At 41.5% G+C, this 21,603-nt stretch overlaps 1 protein-coding gene across 3 annotated transcripts in view; it reads left to right on the top strand.

Moving 5' to 3' along the window:
• The window catches only part of MBOAT2 (membrane bound O-acyltransferase domain containing 2), a 195,476-nt gene that overhangs the window by 137,527 nt on the left and 36,346 nt on the right, over window positions 1-21,603 (top strand). For all 3 annotated transcript variants that reach the window (XM_045010158.1, XM_045010160.1, XM_045010159.1), the window contains one exon: window positions 7,848-8,031. In XM_045010158.1, the coding sequence (XP_044866093.1) occupies window positions 7,848-8,031 (184 nt within the window). The remainder of the gene's footprint in view (window positions 1-7,847; window positions 8,032-21,603) is intronic.

Here is a 21,603-nt window from a genome sequence, read left to right on the forward strand (position 1 = left end):
TCGTATGAAGGAGGATCGGGAGGCCAGGTTGAAGTTCCTGCTTATAAAGGCAGTGCCGAGACCTTCCTCTGAGCCGGTTGGACTTGGAACCAAGCACCTTGGTGTCAGTGAGGAGCGCTCCTTCCACCAAACAAGATTCCCAGCACTGTTCGCCATCCCCAGTGCCGAGGAAGAGGCATAAGAAACTGCGGGAATGTTCCCTGACGCCAAAGACCAAGCACGGGGAGCAGAGCAGAGTGAGACCTAAGTCAGGCCACTCCTCTGCCTCGGCATCGCAGCAGTCAGCACCATAGAGTCTAGTACCAGATGAACCATCAGCACCTGAGGACAGCGTGATACCCATGCTATTGCAGTGCCTTCCACGCAAGAGGCACTTGCTGCTGCCAGAGACCTGCTATTGCTGTCGGTACTGGCGTCATTGGCAGTGTAGGAGTCAGTTGTATCGGTGCTGGAAGGCAGGAGGGAGCACATGGCCCCTAATTACGGTTTGGTACCATCTAATGGGAAACTGATCATGCTGGCTCGAATGCAGGCTTCCCCACCTTGGCACTGGTCTCCAGCACTGATGGGAACTGCACTTCCCTGGTCACTGAGTGAGGCTCATTGTCGTTGGAATCAAGAGGTTAAATTGCACTCCTATCGTCTGAGGAGCCACCCCTGCTATTCTTTCTGTCATCCCTACCCTGCCGTGGACCCAGGCACAGTAATGCCATTGAGTGCTTGGCATAGTGGGCCATGACCCTTTTGGAACCAGTGGGGGTTTCCTCCAATCTCTGGCCCCCATTTAGGACACTCTTGTTCAGTGGCCTCCAAGAGAAGGGCACCTCCGTCCCATTGGGCATCACCTGACCAGGATTCAGGTACCAAACCCTGTGCCAACTTTCTGGAACCTGCTTTGCGGGATCCTGTCAGCACAGAGGGAGAAGAGGAGTGCCCTCAGCCAGTGCTGGACTCCTCTCCAGACGAGGCTGTGTCGGGGCGGGCATGTCGCCTTCCCACTATAACTATAAGGGCCACCAGGATTTGCTGATGAGGGTGGCCTTAAATTTGGGCTTACAGGTGCAGGTAATAAAGGAGTCCTCTCTTAGTCTGGTTGACATTCTGGCCATGGCGGGCCCGTCAAAAGTAGCCCTGTTTCTCAATGAGGCCATCATGGACCCTGTGAAAGCCTCTTTGCAAACCCCTGCGTCTCTTCCCCCTACGTCAAAGAAAGCCAAGAGGAAATACTTTGTTCTTGCCCAGGGTTATGAACTCCTGTACACTCTTTCTCACCCAGTCTCTAGGATCTCTGGTGGTATCTTCTGCCAATGAAAGGGAAAGGCAGTGTCTGCATGGTGCAGCTAACCAGCAGGTGCTCCTGCACAGATATGACTTAAACATGTGGGACTCCATGTTGAAGTTCAGAGACTTGCTGCTGCAAGAGGCCAGGCTGGAGTACTTCTTGCTGGTAGATGAGGGGAAATGGATAACAAGGGCTTCCCCGCAAGTTGCCTTGGATGCAGCAGTTTCGGCGGTCAGGTCCAGGCTTCCACGATAGCCAAGCATAGGAGTTTATGGCTACAATCCTCCAGCCTCCTGAAGAAGGGTCCAGCAAACTCTGCAGGACCTTTCCTTCGAGAGAGCTTAGCTTTTTTCGAAGCAGACCGACGTGAAGCTTCATGGACTGAAGGACTCCAGGGTGACCCTTATGTCCCTGGGATTGTATATCCTAGCAACTTCAAGGAAGCACTACAGACCTCAGCAGTCCTCCTGGTACTCCACCCCACCGGCCCATCAAGACCCACAGAGGAAAAGGAGCAGGGGCTTTAGGAATAGACCCCCCCTTCTCCCTCAGAGTCAATGTCTGTCCCATCCAAACACCCAGAGACTCCAAAAAGGCCTTTTGATGGGATGCTCCAGGATGTTGTACCGGTTTCCATGTTTCTGGATTCCGTTTTCCTTTTATTTGCAGACTGCCTATCCCACTTCATTTGTGCTTACTCTCTCGTATCACAACAGACCATTGGTTGCTAATATATGTACAGAAGTCTACCCTCACCCCAGTACAGAGGATAGAGTTTATTGGAGTGGTGCTCGATTCTATCCAGGCCAGACTTTCCTCCCAGAAAGTCGGTTTCAGACAGTCATGTCCCTGATAGTATACCTCAAGGGCCACCTAATTACAACAGCCCAGGACTGTCTTATGCTTTTGGGCTACATGGATTTATGTACATATGTAGTGCAGCACACAAGACTACACCACAGACCCTTTCAGACACGACTGCCTCGGTGTACTCGCCAAACCGCCACCAACTGGATTCTTGATCTCACAGTACCTTCCCCGGTCCTCACCTCCCTCAACTGGTGGCTGGACCCGCTGGCGGTTTGTGTGGGCATTCCCTTTTCAGTGCCCCAATCATCGATATCCTTGCGTTGCATTATGGGCAAGAGCTTGTTGGTTCTTACGGCCAACACTGCAGCCATGTTCTATCTCAACAGGCAGGGAGGATCTTGCTCTCTCCCCCGTCAAGAAGCAGTTCAGCTATGTGAGTGCTGCATAGCTCACTCAATCCACCTCTAGGCATCTCAACTTTCAGGAGTGCAGAACGAGTGGGCAGATCACCTCAGCAGGTTTTTCTCCAGTCATATAAGTGGTCCCTTCGCCTGGACATCGCAAGAGACATTTTCCAGCAGTTGGGGACTCCCTGGGTAGACCTGTTTGCAACCAGGCACATCAGGAAGTGTCACCAGTTCTGCTCCCTGGGAGGTCTCAGCCTGGGATTGCTCACGGATGCCTTCCTACTCCCGTGGACAAGTCACCTGTATTACGCTTTTCCTGCTATCCCACTCATGCACAAGGTTCTGCTCAAGATCAACTGGGACCAGGCATGGGTCATTCTAATAACTCCAGGTTGGCCACGTCAGCATTGGTTCGCCACACTGCTAGGACTTTCCATGGTGGCTATGATCCTGCTCTCTCTACATCTGGACCTGATCTCTCTGCATCATGGTCGTCTGCTCCACCTGAACCTTAGCTCCCTCCACCCGACAGCCTGGAATAAATGCCATGGCTAAATCCCAGAGAGCTGGCTTGCTCGGAGCAGGTTTGTTAGGTCCGATTATTACCATGATTCTAAAAACCAAAAGCTCTTGGTAACTATTACTCTTGATGGAGCACTGGCAGGAAATAAATCACTGAAGAGACAGCTGTCCGACCGATAGGAGGCTGACACAAACAGTATAATACAAGAGTTCTTTCACTTACAACTGCGCTTTATTTTAGTCTGAAGCACTTAGACACCCCAAAAATCAATAATTACTGAAGCCTGGATGGCTCTTTGAGTGGTACAATGACAGCTGTCCAATTGGTCAGCTTTTCAGCAGCTGTTGGGGATCCTAAGCTTTGTCCATGAAGTGTCCCTGAAGAGTCCATCTACCCCATACTTTCTCTCCTTATTTATTTGGGTTAGTGTAACAATAACATGTCAATAAAAAAATCTTGTTAAGCAAACAATTTCAAAGTTTAAGCAAGAGGTTTCCTCAAACCATTAATTAGACAGATGTGTATTTGCAGAATCCACACATCTTGAGGGCCCTGACAAACACATCCCAAAGGGGAGATATAGATAAGTTTCCTGCTTTTCTAAAACATATACCTCAGCAATTTCAACAGAGATCTTATCAGAAAGGACACAGGGCCTCCTTCCCTTCCTGACTTCTTGCTAGATATGTTAAAGCCATTGCAGAAGCCTGCTAAGACCTACTGATTTAGCTGCTTTTGGCAATAAGCATGACAATCAATATTCCAGTTACTGATAGAGGTCCAGGCATTTTGCTGGTCTGCTAAAATCTCCCCAGACACTAGTAGGTAGCAGGAAGCCATCCATCAGTGCTACTTAGCTCTCAAAGTGGAAGCAGTTCTCCATCTGGTCTTCCCAACACAGAGTCTCGCCCACGCAGTCGTCACTTCATGATATTCTTGTTACACCTGAAACAGGAAGGTTTAGCGATCTCCTCAATCAAGGTTCACCTTGCAGTAATATCTGTTTTCTCAAGGTTCTAGAAAGACTATATCCCCAAGTGCGAGAACCTGTCCCTCCATGGGACCTAAACCCTATCTTATCAAAACTTATGGGTCCCCTATTTGAACTGTTGGCAACATGACCCTTGTTATACCTTTCATGGAAGGTGCTTTCTTAGTGGCCATTACTTCTGCTAGAATGGTCTCAGAGATCCTTGCCCTCACAACGGAACCTCCATACACTGTCTTCTTTAAGGACAAGGTGCAGCTACATCCTCACCTGTAGCCTGATTTGGGGAGGGTTAGTAGGGACAGTGGAATTTATCCACTTAATTTAGTTTTATTTAATAATTAATTTTCTAATTAATTAATAATATTAATAATTAATAGATATTACTAATATGGGTATGGCTCACCAATATATGTGATTAGAAGATAAAGTTCGTCTTGAATCAGGCTTCACAGAATTTACACAAGGAGATTGGGGGTATATACCAGGAAATTACACTGAGACAGAAATAGTTAATTAAGACCTTTTATTTAAAATTAATAAAACAATAAGTAAATGTAAAATGTTAAAAGCAGTATGAGATTACAAAGTTACAAATATTACAGTTCTAAATGCACTTTGCAGCAGTAGCACTAGAGTGAATTTCACACCTCTGATAGAGGAAGTATAGTTATGAGTTTTAGCCCTCTGTAAACTAAATGCTTAGAGGTGAAGCAGAAATAAGAATTTGTTCATACTTACAGCTGTGAAAAGAATTAATACTACGACTTAGTATTGACAGCTTTTGTAGGAGAAAGAGGCTTCAAAGTAGGTTGAGACGATAAGGAAATAGAGAAGTGTATCGCCTGGCTAATGGTGGATTGTCACCCTTTTTATAGGGAGGAATCCTTCCTCCTATGCCCAAATTTGTCTTTCCCCCATGGAAAGGTAAGGGTACCTGTTTTCATAGGCTGACCTTTTGTGTACGTATTAATGACAGCTATGTACGTAGCTGTGGTGTACTTGTTAGATTTGTGGGCAGAAATACCCTCCTTTTCACCCTAACTAGGTGAAAGGTTAGCAGACATTTAAAAAGTCCCTAGACATTTTGCGTAGGTTTGTATCCTATTATTACTTTTCTGAGTAAGGGTCTTAAAGGTTGCTTTTAGCGTCACAGAGGAAATTGGCCAGGATGTCTGGCCTAGAAGCTTTTAGATATCTTGCATTACAGCTTATTGTAAATAATTCTATTAATCTATGCAGCCTACACACTTTTATCAAAAAGACATTTTATACAGACCAACAGATTAATCCTTAGGGCTACACACCCTAGCTTCCTCCCAAAGGTGGTTTCCCAGTTTCATAGCAATCAGGCAAGCTTCCTACCCGTTTTCTATCTGAAACCATATGCGAGAATAACAATAGAGAATAACAGCCCCTTCACTCATTGGATGCTAGGCATGCTCTAGCATCTACATAGAAAGTACCAAACCATTCCGTAAATCCGCCCAATTGTTCATCACAATAGCTGACAGGATGAGGTCTTCCCATCTCTGGTCAGAAAATTTAGTCTTGGATCACATCATGCATTTTCATGTGTTACGAGCAGATGGTGTTCTGCCACCAGCTATCCTGACTGCCCACTCCACAAGAGCACAAGCATCATCAATGCCATTCTTAGTTCACATCCCTATTCATGACATTTGCAGAGCAGTGACCTAGTCATCGGTGCATATGTTCTCTGCTCAGTATGCCAACAGTCTAGGGACGATGCCAGATTTGGTTGAGCTGTTTTGCTGTCAGCATGTCCATGAGCTCCAATCCCACCTTCTATGCAACTACTTGGGAGTCACCTACAATGGAATGGACATGTGCAAGCACTCAAAGAAGGAAAAACGGTTACTAACTTTTCTGTAACTGTTGTTCTTTGAGATGTTGCATATGTCCATTCCACGACCCACCCCCCTCTATGTTGGAGCTGTCCAGAAAGAAAAATTGGGGGAAGGGGTCACTGGGCCCTTTATATGGGCACTATGAGCACACAGCACCAGAGGGCGCCCACGCTGCCCCGATGGGCATCATCAAGGGGAAAATTTCCATTGATTGTGCTTGGGTCACGCGCACACCTACAGTGGAGTGGACATGTGCAATACATCTCAAAAAACAACAGTTATGGAAAGGTTAGTAACTCCCCCCCCCCCCTTCTGGTACCTTTTCTGAGATTGAGGTCAGGGGCAGATCCTCAGCTGCATCTTCTGTAAACGAAGAGTATGCTATATTATGTTTAAACTCTTCAGAATTCTCTGTTTTGATCAGTTGACCACTCCAACTCTTGAGTTATCCATTAAGGGAATTTGAACAGATTAAAAATATAGAGATTACGTTTCTGTGTCATAAATGAAATAGCAGGTGGAAAACTGTCTTTGGGAAATTTGGTCACAGATTCCAGTGAGAATTGAACTGCAGGTGAAAGTGTGTCTCATTTTGGATAAAGTTTTAATATTCCTATCTTACCTCCGTAAGCCACACCATGTTTGCTGTAAGAATAATTTAGAAATATGTAGATTTTGTGTGTGCATGAAGTTAATGAAGTTGGGAATTGAATTTAAGTTTAAATACAAGATGTTCTGCCACCGAAACTCTAGTAGACCAAGAAGTCAACATATCCTGGTGTTTACTACACTGGAAAAATCATACTGATAAAGTATATAGGGAAAGTGTGAACTAGTATATTCATTCGTTTGGATGCATTGATTTTAGGCTTCCTGTTATCATAAAGTTGAGTCCTGATTGAACTGAAGTATTCAAAATGACTTGAGTGTGGAGTAGAAATCATTCTCAGCACTTTTTAAGTTACTGAAAGATTACGTTAGGAGTTCTTGGGGAAAGTAGTTGTTATATAATGTGCCTTTCAAAAACTGAATAAGGGAACATCACAATTCTTTTTGTTACTCATTTTATTATCACTGAAATAATGGTTCAATGACAGCTACTGAAAAATTGAGTGCCTTCCTTCTCTTTAAAAAAAAATCAGGGGAGAAATAAATAAATACCAACAGAATGGGAGGACCTATAATTTATGTGAGGTGTTGACATTTATGCTTGTAACTATGTCCTTTCAAAAAGAAATCCCAAGTGGGGGTTTTACAGACAGTTCTCATTTATTTAAATATCTTTTTATACCATCTGTTAGGACATACAGGTAGAAAATGTCCTCGTTTATTCAATATTTTTCTATTCTTCATGTCACTTCCACAAGAGAAACCATTTGGAACTAATTTCAGGAATTTTTACCACAATTTTGACAGAGGACCAAAGCTGTTCTATTTTTTTTTAAAGTATGCTTTTTTGCCTGTATTAGTGTACTTAGGGTGTTTCAGAAGGGTGTGTGTGTGTACGTGTTCACATACGTATGTATACACATATGTACATATATACTATATATATATAAAACCTGTGCTACCATAAAAAATCATTCAGTCTCTCACTTCAGACAAACTGAATTTAGACTGACAAGAGCCCTTTATCTAATTGCATAGTTATATTATATCATTGATTTTTAAGCAGAGTTTCTCACTGATCACAGTGCGGAGATCTACTTAAAAACTGATGGTATGATTTTGGGCTTTGAGAAAGTCCCTGTGGGTAGTTAAATCAGTCTGGAAACACTCAGTACAGACTGATGAAGAAACATTCATTTATATTTTAAATTGTAGTTATAAAAATGTAACTAGACTGCTTCACTGTATGTGTTTTAATTGAAATTAGAGTAAGTAATAAAATAAATGATTATTCCTACAGTGGACTGTTTTAAAAGCATAGAGTACCTCTCACAAGTTGCTTGTCTTTAAATTACAGACGCATGCCAAGTCTACTGGAGTATTTAAGTTACAACTGTAATTTCATGGGTATCCTGGCAGGCCCATTATGCTCTTATAAAGACTATATTACTTTCATTGAAGGCAGATCATACCAACTGACACAGTCTGAAGCAAATGGGAAAGAAGATGTAAAATATGAACAAAGAGATCCTTCACCAAATGTAAGAACTATGATTTTTTGCAGTGCTGCTATATATATCTATCCATATATATATATATATATAGTCATTGCATGAAAAGCTTGGTTTGCATTATTCATTTACAGGCATAACTTCTCAGATATATCTGGAGTTTATTCAGTGGTACAGTTTTTTGTTTAAAAAAAAAAAGTATTTTTCCTGAAAGGTAGGTGTTCTGCATAGATTCCCACTGTTGGGTCTTCTGAACAAAAGTGAATAATCTTGGAGCTGCCTAATAAGCTTACATGGTAAAATACCACCTTCAGATGAAGCAGTTCATGTACACTTCCTTACAAGCATATTTGTCTGCATGAACTGCTTCTGAAAATGAGCCGGAAATAATGGGAAAAACTGCATGCATTTTGTCAACGGAATTTGAATGGGAGATTTATAAGCTACTTCAAAGTCTCTTAAACTTTTTTGTTCGCTTCCTTCTGTATTTCAGGCTAAAACTGCACATTTACATGTAACAAGCCCCTCTAATCGGGTCTTTCTTAGGGGAGAGAGAGCTTTAACATGCCTATAGGAACTTTTTCAGTCTTAATTTTTTTTCATTTCTTTATTCATATGAAGGACAAGTAAACCGATTGTTTGTTGTACAGATGCAATACCAATGACATACATGTATCATTATCATACCACACTGCACCCAGAATCCATGCACATTAGGTTTTTTTTATTTGCTTCAGAGTGTGGGTCCAGGCACATATGGATGAAAGGCCTGTTGATCATCTGTTGCAAACAATACACGTATGATTCGAATTAAGACCAATGACTACTGACATTTAGTACATTACCCTTTTTAAAAACTGATCAGTTTCATATTAAGGATGCGGAACATACTTTTCCATGATCCTGCACATTAATTCGTCTGACTGTATATATGTACACATTTGAATTTTAGTCCAAGATACAGTTATCACCTCAAACAGAGAACACAAAGTTATTGTGAAAGAACTGGAGATCTCCAAATATATTGCCTCTCCAAATCCACCTCCAGCTTACCTTTTCCCTGCTTAACTTTGGGTACATCTACACTACCCGCCGGATTGGCGGATAGCAATCGATATATCGGGGATCGATTTATCATGTGTAATATAGATGCGATAAATCGATCCCCGATTGCTCTCCCATCGACTGCTGAACTCCAGCTCGGTGATAGGCAGAAGCAAAGTCGACGGGAGAGCCGCGGCAATTGACCCCATGCCGTGAGGACGCGAAGTAAGTCGAACTAAGATACGTCAACTTCAGCTACGCTATTCTTGTAGCTGAAATTGTGTATCTTAGGTCGATTTCCCTCCCCCCACCCACCAGTGTAGACCAGGCCTGAGGGTGAGGCCTATGAACATAAGAATGGACATACTGGGTTAGACCAAAGGTCCATCTAGCCCAGTATCCTGTCTACTGACAGTGTCCAATGCCAGGTGCCCCAGAGGGAGTGAACCTAACAGGTAATGATCAAATGATCTCTCTCCTGCCATCCATCTCCACCCTCTGACAAACAGAGTCTAAGGACACCATTTCTTACCCCATCCTGGCTAATAGCCATTAATGGACTTAACCTCCATGAATTTATCCAGTTCTCTTTTAAACGCTGTTATAGTCCTAGCCTTCACAACCTCCTCAGGCAAGGAGTTCCATAAGTTGACTGTGCGCTGTGTGAAGAAGTTAGTCTCTAAGGTGCCACAAGTAGTCCTATTCTTTTTGTGTGAAGAAGAACTTCCTTTTGTTTTAAATCTGCTGCCCATTAATTTCATTTGGTGACCCCTAGTTCTTGTATTATGGGAATAAGTAAATAACTTTTCCTTATCTACTTTGTCCACATCACTCGTGATTTTATATACCTCTATCATATCCCCCCTTAGTCTCCTCTTTTCCAGTCTGAAAAGTCCTAGCCTCTTTAATCTTTCCTCTTATGGGACCCATTCCAAACTCATAATCATTTTAGTTGCCCTTCTCTGAACTTTTTCTAGTGCCAGTATATCTTTTTTGAGATGAGACCACATCTGTACGCAGTATTCAAGATGTGGGCATAGCATCGATTTATATAATGGCAATAAGATATTCTCCTTCTTATTCTCTAGCCCCTTTTTAATGATTCCTAACATCCTTTTTGCTTTTTTAACCGCCTCTGCACACTGTGTGGACATCTTCAGAGAACTATCCACGATGACTCCAAGATCTTTTTCCTGATTTGTTGTAGCTAAATTAGCCCCCATCATATTGTATGTATAGTTGGGGTTATTTTTTCCAATGTGCATTACTTTACATTTATCCACATTAAATTTCATTTGCCATTTTGTTGCCCAATCACTTAGTTTTGACGTTCTTCACAGTCTGCTTTGGTCTTAACTATCTTGAGCAGTTTAGTATCATCTGCAAACTGTGCCACCTCACTTTTTACCCCTTTCTCCAGATCATTTATGAATAAGTTGAATAGGATTGGTCCTAGAACTGACTCTTGGGGAACACCACTAGTTACCCCTCTCCATTCTTTGAATTTACAAATTAATTCCTACCCTTTGTTCCCTGTCTTTTAACCAGTTCTCAGTCCATGAAAGGACCTTCCCTCTTATCCCATGATAACTTAATTTACGTAAGAACCTTTGGTGAGGGACCTTGTCAAAGGCTTTCTGGAAATCTAAGTACACTATGTCCACTGGATCCCCCTTGTCCACATGTTTGCTGACCCCTTCAAAGAACTCTAACAGATTAGTAAGACACGATTTCCCTTTACAGAAACCATGTTGACTTTTGCCCAACAATTTATGTTCTTCTATATGTCTTACAATTTTATTCTTTACTATTGTGCTTGCCTGGTGTAGATATGCTTGTGCATATGCCTCAAAGTGGTACTAAACTTTACCACATAATCTTGCTAGTAAGCTTGCAATCTGAAGGTCACAAGGCCAATATATGTGTGAATCTATAAAGGATTCTACCTTCAAAATACTCTAGCTGCAGGTAAGCAATTTCCCTTAAATTGTGTTGCTTATACAGTGCTTGACTTTTTTTTTTTTTTTTTTTTTGTAATTTATGCTACATTCGCTTTTTGATGTTAAGATTAAGATAAACTGTCTGTGCTCCTGATACTTCATTTCCCAACTGGTGCTAGACAAATTTGGCTGCATTTTATAACACCAGTGAGTACTGCGTGCTTTTCAAAAAATTGTGGATTATCTATTTGTTTACTGCATTTGCTGTATCAACTACAACCTTAATTGTTTTGTTATGACTCATGTTCCAATCCTGTTATCTTAATAAAATGCTTATCGAAAGATATTTTCCTAGATTCTCATATTAATTTTACTTTTTAAAGAAAAACAAATCATTAGGTAAATCATCAAAATAAGAAACTTAATGAGGATCAGCAAATGTTAATTTCTTAGATGAAAGAATCTTTCAGCTAAATTTACTATGTGCTTCCTTTCTTGTCAAATTTTATTTCTGTAACATCAAATATTCATGCCAGCCTCCTCCTGTACACTTGTGTTAAGTGCATGACATGAATCTAGTCTAGCATTTTACTATGTTAATTGCATGTTAACTGAATCTAATCAACATTTTAAAATGGTTTATTTCATATCTCCCTCCTATTATGCCTTTTTACAAGCTATCATTTGTTGGTGCTCAAAGTGGTGTCAACAGTCAGAAATTAATATCTATCTTCGTAAGTTTACTTTTATTATAGCTGTTAGCTATCCTTAAAATACAGGATTCCTGTGGAAAAAGTCTCCCTGCTTTTGGCTTCTTAGACTATTTTTAGATGTTGATGCTCTTGCTAATTGCTTGCAGTTTTTAACTAATTGATTGTATAGTAATCTCAAATGTAGTAAGCTTTATTATAGTTCATTAGTTTACTGAACTAATTTTTGTTTATGTATCACCCAAGAAGATTTAAAAATGAATCCATTTCAGTAGAAGTGTAAAAGTTTGCCTGGAAGTTTTAATTGCTTAAGGCCTGATCCAAAACTCTATGAAGTCAGCAAGAATCTTCCTATAGATATCAGTGGGCTTTGGATCAAGCCCTAGGTGCTGAAAGGATAACAAGATTGCCCAACAGAATTTTTTTGTCAGGCTTGGTGATCTAATTTTTCCAAATTCATAATGAAATAGAATTGTGAGATCCCGCTTGGTTGGTCTATTACTTAATATGACAGTAGTCAGTCAGTTACTGGAGCAGTAAAAATCATAGCAAACTGAAACTTTGTGGAGATCAGGGCCAAGGCCTACAAAATTGTATTAATTGACTTGAATGACTGAACATCTTTCAAGTATGATATTGATACTTACGTAATGTTTTGTCACCATGTAACTATGGTAGTGTCTGACCAGCGAAATATGGTCTCTTAAACTGCTTTGTGTTTAGGTAATGAATAGATCAGATAAATGTTTTTAGAGAAGGGTATTTCTGGTTTATGCTGAAAAAAGCAGCTTTCCTGTTATATTGAGACTTTTTAAAGTAGAAGGTTTGACAAACATTTGTAAATGGCAGAAGCTAATAGCAACATCTCATCAGCCGTCCTCTAAATCAGAATTACTACTTTTAGAAAGGTTTTTACTTGTTGTTTGCTTTGACAGACTATCTTGAAAACATGAACTGGTAATTCTGATACCCTTAAGTGAATTCACGTTTTTCAAAACCACACTTATATAGGAAATTGAGTTTCAGCTTTTGTGATCTTGGGTGAGGGTCAATATTCTTCTCACACAAACTAATTCAAAATTCATGTGCTATGTGTTAACCTCAGATTCTGTTAGAGGCAGGGACTGTCTTCTCCTGTGTTTGTAAAGTGCTAGAATAATGGGTCACTGAACCTGATTGGGATCTCTGAGGTTTACTGTCATACAAATAATACATAAGAACAGTAATGAAATAGTATTATGAACTTAAAAATCAACATAATGAGAAAAACCATAATAAAATTATTACAAGTTGTCATCTTCTTACCTAGACATTTATCCTAAAACATACAGTGTAAATATAATAATAAAATATTTAAACAGAATAATCTTTGTACACACTATTTTCTCACAATTGTAGACCAAAACCGCCAGCTTCATAGTTTTATGGTTTAGATTTTAAGAACTAAATTCCAGCAAAACTCCCTATGTTCTACATTTCACATTAGACAGCATCCACTACCTAGCAGTCACTTGTGCTCATTTGTACTCAATTTCTGTGAGTACAAATGCCTTGGATTTGCACCCATGTATTTGCACTGACTGTGTGCATATGCAAATAAATGATTTGTGTGTATAGATTAGGTATTTGTTTATGTAAATTACACATGTACTAACATGTGTGAATAATTGGGAGTAACTTGTGGAAATTCAGCCCTTTGTTTACATCCCCAGAGAACAAGGGATTAATGCCCTTCAGCTTTTCCCTTCCCTTGAACAGGAACTCAGGGGAAGGACTAGAAGAGTGGCTGAATAGGAGACAAAGGGAAGAATATTTTTGGGAAATTAAGGCTCCTCACCGAGAAGTCTTAGGATGAAGTTGAACATTAAAAAGGTTTTTTTTCTGCTTACATTCTGATAATTATTTTACTTTCTTGATAAACACCAACCCTTGAGGAAGAAATCTTGCTGACTCCAACTGCTGAATTATCCAAGCTTTTCTGCTGAATTATACAAGCAGTTTATTTAATTCTGTTGAATCATTCCATTATCTTGTTTTAAATCCTTTGAGACTATTCTCTCTCAGAGTTCTGTGATATGTAAAGGTCACTAACCACACCCCCTCAATGATCTCTCTGCTTACCATCTCCCTCACCACCAGAAAGCGCAAGAGCTCATGTGAACCACTATTAATATTTATGCAGATATGCCAATATCTTCAGTAATCTAATCTTAAATCTTTGACAACATGAAGGATTTAAGAGTCACGTAGAGGAAAGGGGTCACATAGCAGTTTTGTAGGTTTGGGTACTTAACATTTTTTTAAGGATTATAAATTTGAAATATTGAAAGTCTGAAGTATTTAACCAGTATTCTTGGCCTCTGTTCTACATAGGTTTTTATACCACCTTCATCACCATGGTATCTGAGCTTGTCTTCCAGTAGCGCATTAAGTAACATGACTAATATCTGACACGTTTGTTCTTTCATCCTCTCCCCAGAAGGAGGTGTGTGCGCAGTGGAATGTATTGTTTTGGTAGGGTTTATTATTATTTATAAACATACCTGTTGCTGTGTGTTTTTGTTAAAGAAAGCAAGGTGGCTTGCAGTTGGAATGAAAGGTAGTGAGGTTTGTGAAGTTCCTTAGTTCCTGGGGCAGTTCATAACAGATTTGGACAATCCTGGAGAAGGTTTTATCTCCCACGTAGACAAGCTTTACTTTTATTGTTGAGACTTCCATCGCTCCACAGGAGCAAAGTTGTCAACCATGGTCTTTGACCTGGTGGTTATGTGGTTATTTTTAGGTATCCTGAACCCAAGCCATGGAGCATTTTGAAGATAAGGACAGAGACCTTGAAATTGATTCTAAAGTCTATGGGAAGCCAGTGTAGAGGGCGGAAGACTGATATAATTTGTTCACAAATATTTGAGTAGCCTGTTTTGCACTACAACATTTTGTAGTTGTTGGAGTTTTCTGAGTGCTGGCAGTTTCAGACCCAAGTACGAAGCACTGCTGTAGGCCAGCCAAAAAGTGAAGAAGGCATGAATAACTGAGGCTAAGTCATTCTTCACCAGGATGGGAAGGAGACTCCTAGCCAACCAGAGCTTAGAGTCAGTGAGGAGTCCAAGAGTACTCCTAGACTACAGACTGAATTGACCAATGGTGGATGTGAACATTCTGCCAAAGGAGACTGTGTCATGGCTGAAAATTATTCAAAATACTTTCCTTTCTGCCCACCATCACCTGGTCTTTGCTTCAGCCAGCTGTTCTTCATTCATGAGCTGGTCTCATCCAAGCACTGGCCATCTTGGTTGTAGTGGTGCAATCACATTTGGTGAAGGGAAGGTAGAGCGGTGTGTCATCTGCATATTGGTGACACTTGAGTGCATATTGTCTGACCAGTTCACCTAGTGGTTGCATGTAGATGCTGGAAAGGACCAGAGAGAAAATTGATCCTTGTAGAACTCTACAGATGAGGGGGGTCTAGTAATGGAGGTGCAGTTTCTTGTCACTACTTGTTGGATATGCCTGTCAAGGAAGAACCCAAATAATTTTAGTGCATCATCTTGGATCCCTGCGACCTCTGAGATGATAGAGCCATATCTCATGGTCAAAAATGTGAAGCACTGCTTCTGTCTGTTGACAAGAGGAGATATCCATCAGTGCCAGTAAAGCAATTTCATTTCCATGTCCTGGCCTGAATCCAGAATGAATAGTGTCTAGAATGTTAGCTTCAGTTATATTTGCTTGTAGTTAGCCTTTTGCTAGCTATGAGCTTGTAAATAATCAGAAGGCTTGACACTGGTTGGGAATTGGCTAGGACTGAAGTATCCATGATGGGTTTCTTCAGTGTTGGTCAGATTTCTGCTTGTTGGAAAGAGGAAGGGAAGATTCCTTCTCTAAATGATGCACTGACCTCATGGTGGAGGAGACTTTAAGGAGGGATATGAAGGTGGACAATCAAGTGGCTTTGCAGATGTTTACAGGGAGCTCATCCCATGTATTAGGAGCAGCATAGGAAGGAGCATGAAAGTACTTGTTTTGAAAATGTAGTAAATGGGTGAAGGCCAGCTGGCAAGAACAGAAGTCGCCGTCAGCATCTCAGTAGTGTATAAGATATGAATACGTAGGGATAGGCCATGAAGGACCTGAAAAGCAAAGATTAGTAGTATATTTAATATGCTAAAGGGTGATGTGGTCAAACAACAAGCCAGGAAAATATTTGCAACAGCATTTTGAATGGATATATGTGGAACAAAATGGGATGTGTCAAAGCCAGAGAGTAGGATGCAGTAGTTACGATGAGTGCTTGGGAGAAGAGATCTAGCTATGTGGTCAGAAAGGAAAAGCTGGATCTGAGAGATATTATGTAAGATATACAGAATTCATACATGACCCAGATATGAGGCTCTAGAAGAGACCAAAATGAATAGAACACCCAGATTACATGCCTGAGTGACAGGCAGGGTTGTGGTGATGTCCAGGGGGTCTGAGAATGGAGGGAGTGGTGACTGTTTTGGAGTGGGAGGAAAGATTAAGATCTCTGTTCTGCTCACATTGAACATAACAGTGACATGCACAAGGAAATCTCAAAGAGATTTTAGGGTATGTCTACACTGTCCACATTACAGCGCAGCTGTGGCAGTGCTGCTGCGGCTGCGCTGTGATGTGGGCAGTTTATGCTTTATCGCATGGGGGAGAGTTCTCCCGGCGATAAAAAAAAAAATAATAACCACCCTGAACGAGTGGTGGTAGCTTTATCACCGGGAGTGTGGCTTCCGGTGATAAAGCGCTGTCTATACTGCCGTTTTCAGCGCTAAAACTTGTGTCGCTTAGAGGTGGATTTTTTTCACACCCCTGAACAACAAAAGTTTTAGCACTGACAGTGGCAGTGTAGAAACAGCCTTAGTCTGGGCAGAAGGAGAGTAGAGAGAGAGAGAGATCTGAGAGACATATCAGCATAGAGTTGATAGTTGAAATGTTTGCAAATGAGACTGCCCAGAGATGAAGTGCAGATGGATAAGAAGAGGGGGGCAAGAAAGGAGAAATGTGGAACCTCTTAGAAAGTTGGAGGGGGGGATGAAAAGGATCCTCCAAGCAAAAGGAGAGTTAAGAGGAGTGAGTAGGAGGATGAGCAGAAGAGGGACAGGATCCTGAAAGCCAAGGGAAGACAAAATTTTACAGAGCCTGATCAGCTGCATCAAAGACAACTTGAGGAGGAAGAGGGTGGAGCACCTATTTGTCTTTAAGTGGCTGCACACATGTATTCCATTCAGAGGTGTCGATACCCACTGTGCCAGAGCCAGAGAGTTTTCTGGAGCTGTATGTTTTGGGGCCGCGCAAATGCCCTGCACCTCCTTGTGGCCCCTCCTGAAAGTTATATAAAGGCACTGCCACTTTGTTCCACTTCAGTTCCTTCTCTCACCACCCCTGGCCTGAATCAGAGCTCCCTGGTAGTTTACCTTAGTCTTTTTTTTAAATGTGCAGTCAGCATGTTCAGCTCTCTTCTTTTCCTTTGAATAACTAGTTAGCAGTTAGTACCCAGTAGATAGGCTTCGTTTATTGTTTTAATTTTTTTTAGTTAGTTCATAATTAGTTTTTGGTGCGAGGCACTGTTGGTAAGCAGCAGTCACTGTGCTTCAAGCACTGCCCATCATATGAAGTGTTTATTCCAGTAGTAACACCCACCCACCTGCTGCCTTTTGTGACTCAACAAGGGACACATTACAGAAAGGTGCAGTATCTGCTGTTCTTTCAAGAAAAGAATGCAGCTTTCCATGGATCTGCACCTCAAGCAATACCTCCTGGAACCGGCTATGAGATCCAACTTGGCTCCAGGGCATTTGACTCAATGTCTTGCCTTCTGCACATACTGTGCCAGAGAGACTGCAGTGGTGTCATGACAGACCCTTGGTTTCACACTCTTCTCCTCAGAAAAAAAATGGGGTTGGGATTCCTTTGCCAGGATTCCTCAAAGGAGGACCCATTAAACAGACCAAAGAAGCATTCTTCTTTTTCAAAGGATTCAGAACCTCACCAGCACTCCTTGAGTACACATGGCAGAGTTGGGCCATTGACCTGCGTCTCCCAGTACTGCAGAGGGAAGATATTGGTTCCATGCTATTGACTCCGGTACCATCTGTGGGACAGCCATTGAGTCCAGTACCAACAGACACTGTTTCAGCACTAACATTACAAGTACTGATGACCTCACAAGCTTATGAGGCTGCAAAGGATTTGCTTTGCATCTTCATTCCGGACTCTCCTGTAGTGCAGGGATTCCATTGCATTGGTTGCGCCTCCTGCTCTTCCCGTTCTGTCCCAATCTTTGGCTCTGATACAGAGACCGTTGTACCAGAGTCAGTACCTGCTAAGCAATACAATAAAGTTTTGATCCTGGCACCTATGCACACTGGTCAGAACGGGTATGATCTTCTGCCTCTGCACCTGTGGCCTCAATACCATGATAATGGGATGATAGTCAGAATGGCCACTGACCATAGCTTATCCTTTGGCACGGACTACAAAATCTTTCCTCGTATCGAGTCTCAGTGCAATATCCTCCACATCTTGGAGCACATTTGTGGTATGACTATCATGCCAGCATTGGTTCTGATACTGACCTCTTTACAATGGACTACAGATAAATCAGATCACCTAAGGCCTCGTCAGGATTGGCATACTCGATACCTACTGATTATTATTCAGGTGGCTCCTCATAGTTGGGTTCAGAGTATCCACCACTGACATCCCTACCAAGGCACAGTTGGTCTAGCAAGTCTTCTACACCACTCCCAGAAGGAGAGCATTGGTACAGGGAGCAGGACCATTCATATAGCTGGTCTCCAATGTCTTGATCACTGGCCCACTCAAAAGGGAAGTTTCCAGACTATTTGGCTATGCACCTTCCAAAGCCATCTATGTCAGAGACCTGCACAGATGCTGGTCCCCCCAATCAACCAGAACTGATTCAGGATGAATCAGAGGAGCTGGTTCTGGCACAAGTGATCTTTCATCCTCATGACTCAGTGACCCTGGATGACTCCTTTCCAGGTCTGGAGGATTTAAAATCTTATTGGCTCTGCTGAGGAGAATGGCTGTGGCTTTGGGTATGCAAGTTGAGCTTGTGCAAGAGAACACTGATAAGGTTTGGACAGTCTCCAGGTGGTGGACCCTGGAAGGTAGATCATCCTATAAATGAGGCTCTTTTAGAACCTACAAAGACCTATGTCACACACCAGCCTCCTTAGCTCTTGTGGCTAAGTGCATGGACAAATTATACCATGTCCCAGTGCAAGGCTTCAAGTGTTTTTATTCCCATCCTGCCCCAAATTCCCATGTGGTCACTGCTGCCAGTGAGAGGTCACATGATAGAATCATAGAAATGTAGTGCCAGAAGGGATTTGGAGAGGTTATCAAGTGCAGCCCCCCGTGCTGGGGCAGGACCAAGTAAACCTGCACCATCTCTTCCAGGTGTTTTGTTCAACCCTTTCTTAGAAACCTCCAGTGATGGGGATTCCACAGCCTCCCTTGGAAGCCTGATCCAGGGCTTAATTACCCTTATAGTTAAAAAGCTTTCCCAATATCTAATCTAAATGTCCCTTGCTGCAGTTTGTCCTACTTTCAGTGGGCATGGAGAACAATTGATCTCTGTCCTCTTTATAGCTAGGGTGACCAGATGTCCTGATTTTATAGGGACAGTCCTGATTTTTGGGTCTCTCTTATATAGGCTCCTATTATCCCCCACCCTCTGTCCTGATTTTTCACACTTGCTGTCTGGTCACCCTATTTATAGCAGACCTTAACATATTTGAAGATTCTCATCAGGTCCTCCCTTAGTCTTCTTTTCTCAGGACTAAATATGGTTTTAACCTTCCCTCATAGGTCTGGTTTTCTAAAGGTTTTATAATTTTTGTTGTCCTCCTCTGATCTCTGTCCAGTTTGTCCACATTTTTCCTAAAGTTTGGAGCCCAGAACTGGACACAGTATTCCAGCTGAGTTCTCATAGTGTCAAGTAGAGTGGGACAATTGCCTCCTGTGTCTTACATGCAATACTTCTGTTAATACACCTCAGAATATTAGCTTTTTTTGCAATCACATCACATTAACTCATATTCAATTTGTGATCCACTATAATCCCCAGATCTTTTTCAGTATTTCTACCACCTCTCCAGTTAGTCCCCATTTTGTAGATGAGCATTTGATTTTTCCTTCCTAAGTACTTTACACTTATCTTTATTTTTCATCTTGTTGATTTCATAGCAATTCTCCAGTTTGTCAAGGTCATTTTAAATTCTAATCCTGCCTCTAACCTCCAGCTTGGTGTCTTCTGCAAATTTTATAAAAATACCCTCTGCTCCATTATCCAAGTCATTAATGAAAATATTGACTAGCAATGGATCCAGGACTGACCCCCTGAGGAATCCCACTAAATGTACGCTCCCAGTTTGACAGTGAACCATTGATAACTACTCTTTTAGTACAGTCTTTCAACCAGTTGTACATCCATTTTATACTAATTTCATTTAGACCATATTTTCATATTTTCCTTATGAGAATGTCATATAGGATTGTATCAAAAAGCTTACTAAAAATCAAGAAATATGATGTCTGCTGCTACCTCCTATCCAGTAGTAACCCTGTCAAAAAAGGAAATTAGGTTGGTTTGGCATGATTTGTTTTTGACAAATCCTTTGGCTATTACTTATGACCCTAGTTATATCCTCTAGTTGCTTACAAACTGATTATTTAAGAATTTGGGGAGGGGAGATTCAAATCAACTCCCAAAGAAAGAGTCCAAGAGACTTGATTTGCTAGGGAGAAAAATCTGTTATACGTCCTTTCTCTTGGTGTATAGCTTACCAACAGGCACTGTTAACTAAATGTGAATTTGTATTGCTAAATTTACTGACAAGCTGCTGGAAGATGCATGGGAAGAATTTAGGACTTTCTTGGTAGAAGAACGCTTGGTGGCCACTCCAGTGTGCACTTGATGTGGCAGATACTTCTTGCAATACCTCTGCTATAACAATGAGGAGAGCTTCCTGGTTACAAAATTGTGGTATAACCTCTGACAGCCAGCAAGTCTTAGATGATCTCCCTTTTGATGGTCAATTTTTCTTTTCCTACAAAACTGATGAGACTTTGCATTCATTTAAAGACTCCATTTGTTGGGAGCATATTTCTCAGCCCTCAGGAGGTGTCAGCATAGGGCACTGCAACAACAGTGCTCCTAGCAATATTATAGACAACCTGGATATCCACAAAGGCAACATGACTTTTTGAGGAGGAAGCAGAAGTCACAGAAGGATTCCTCCAACTCCAACTAAAACCAGCCAGCCTGTACCTGTCCTCACTCAGCGGTGCGGAAGCAGCACATTTAGGTCTCCCTCAAGGACAGTGATAGTCATGGGTGATCATTCTGCTATTTCTTCCCCATTTTGGGACAGATTGTCCCACTTCCTCAGTGTTTAGGAAGCCATAATGATGGCCAAATGTGTCCTGAGCACTATGAGAATGGGATATTCTATTCAATTCCTCTCCATCCACTTCTTCCACCACCTACCCCATTCCTTTTCAGGAACCCATCTTACAAGGCAGTGCTCTTTCAAGAAAATCTATGCCTTATTTCCAAACTGAATTTGGCTAGCTTCTACTTCCAGCCATTGGATTGTATTATACCTTTTCTGCTAGACTAAAGATCCTGTTATCAAATATTTGTTCCCCATGTAGGTACTTATAGACTGTGTGATCAAGTTATCCCTTAACCTTCGTTCTATTTAGCTTAACAAAAAAACCTCCTTTAGTCTTTCACTGTTCGGCATGTTTTCTAATCCTTTAATCATTTCATGGCTCTTCTCTCAACCCTCCCCAATTTATCAACGTATTTTTCAAATTGTGGACACTAAAACGGGACACAGTATTTATAG

The sequence above is a fragment of the Mauremys mutica genome, chromosome 3 (assembly GCF_020497125.1).
Source record: "Mauremys mutica isolate MM-2020 ecotype Southern chromosome 3, ASM2049712v1, whole genome shotgun sequence".
In the NCBI taxonomy this organism is placed as follows: domain Eukaryota; kingdom Metazoa; phylum Chordata; order Testudines; family Geoemydidae; genus Mauremys; species Mauremys mutica.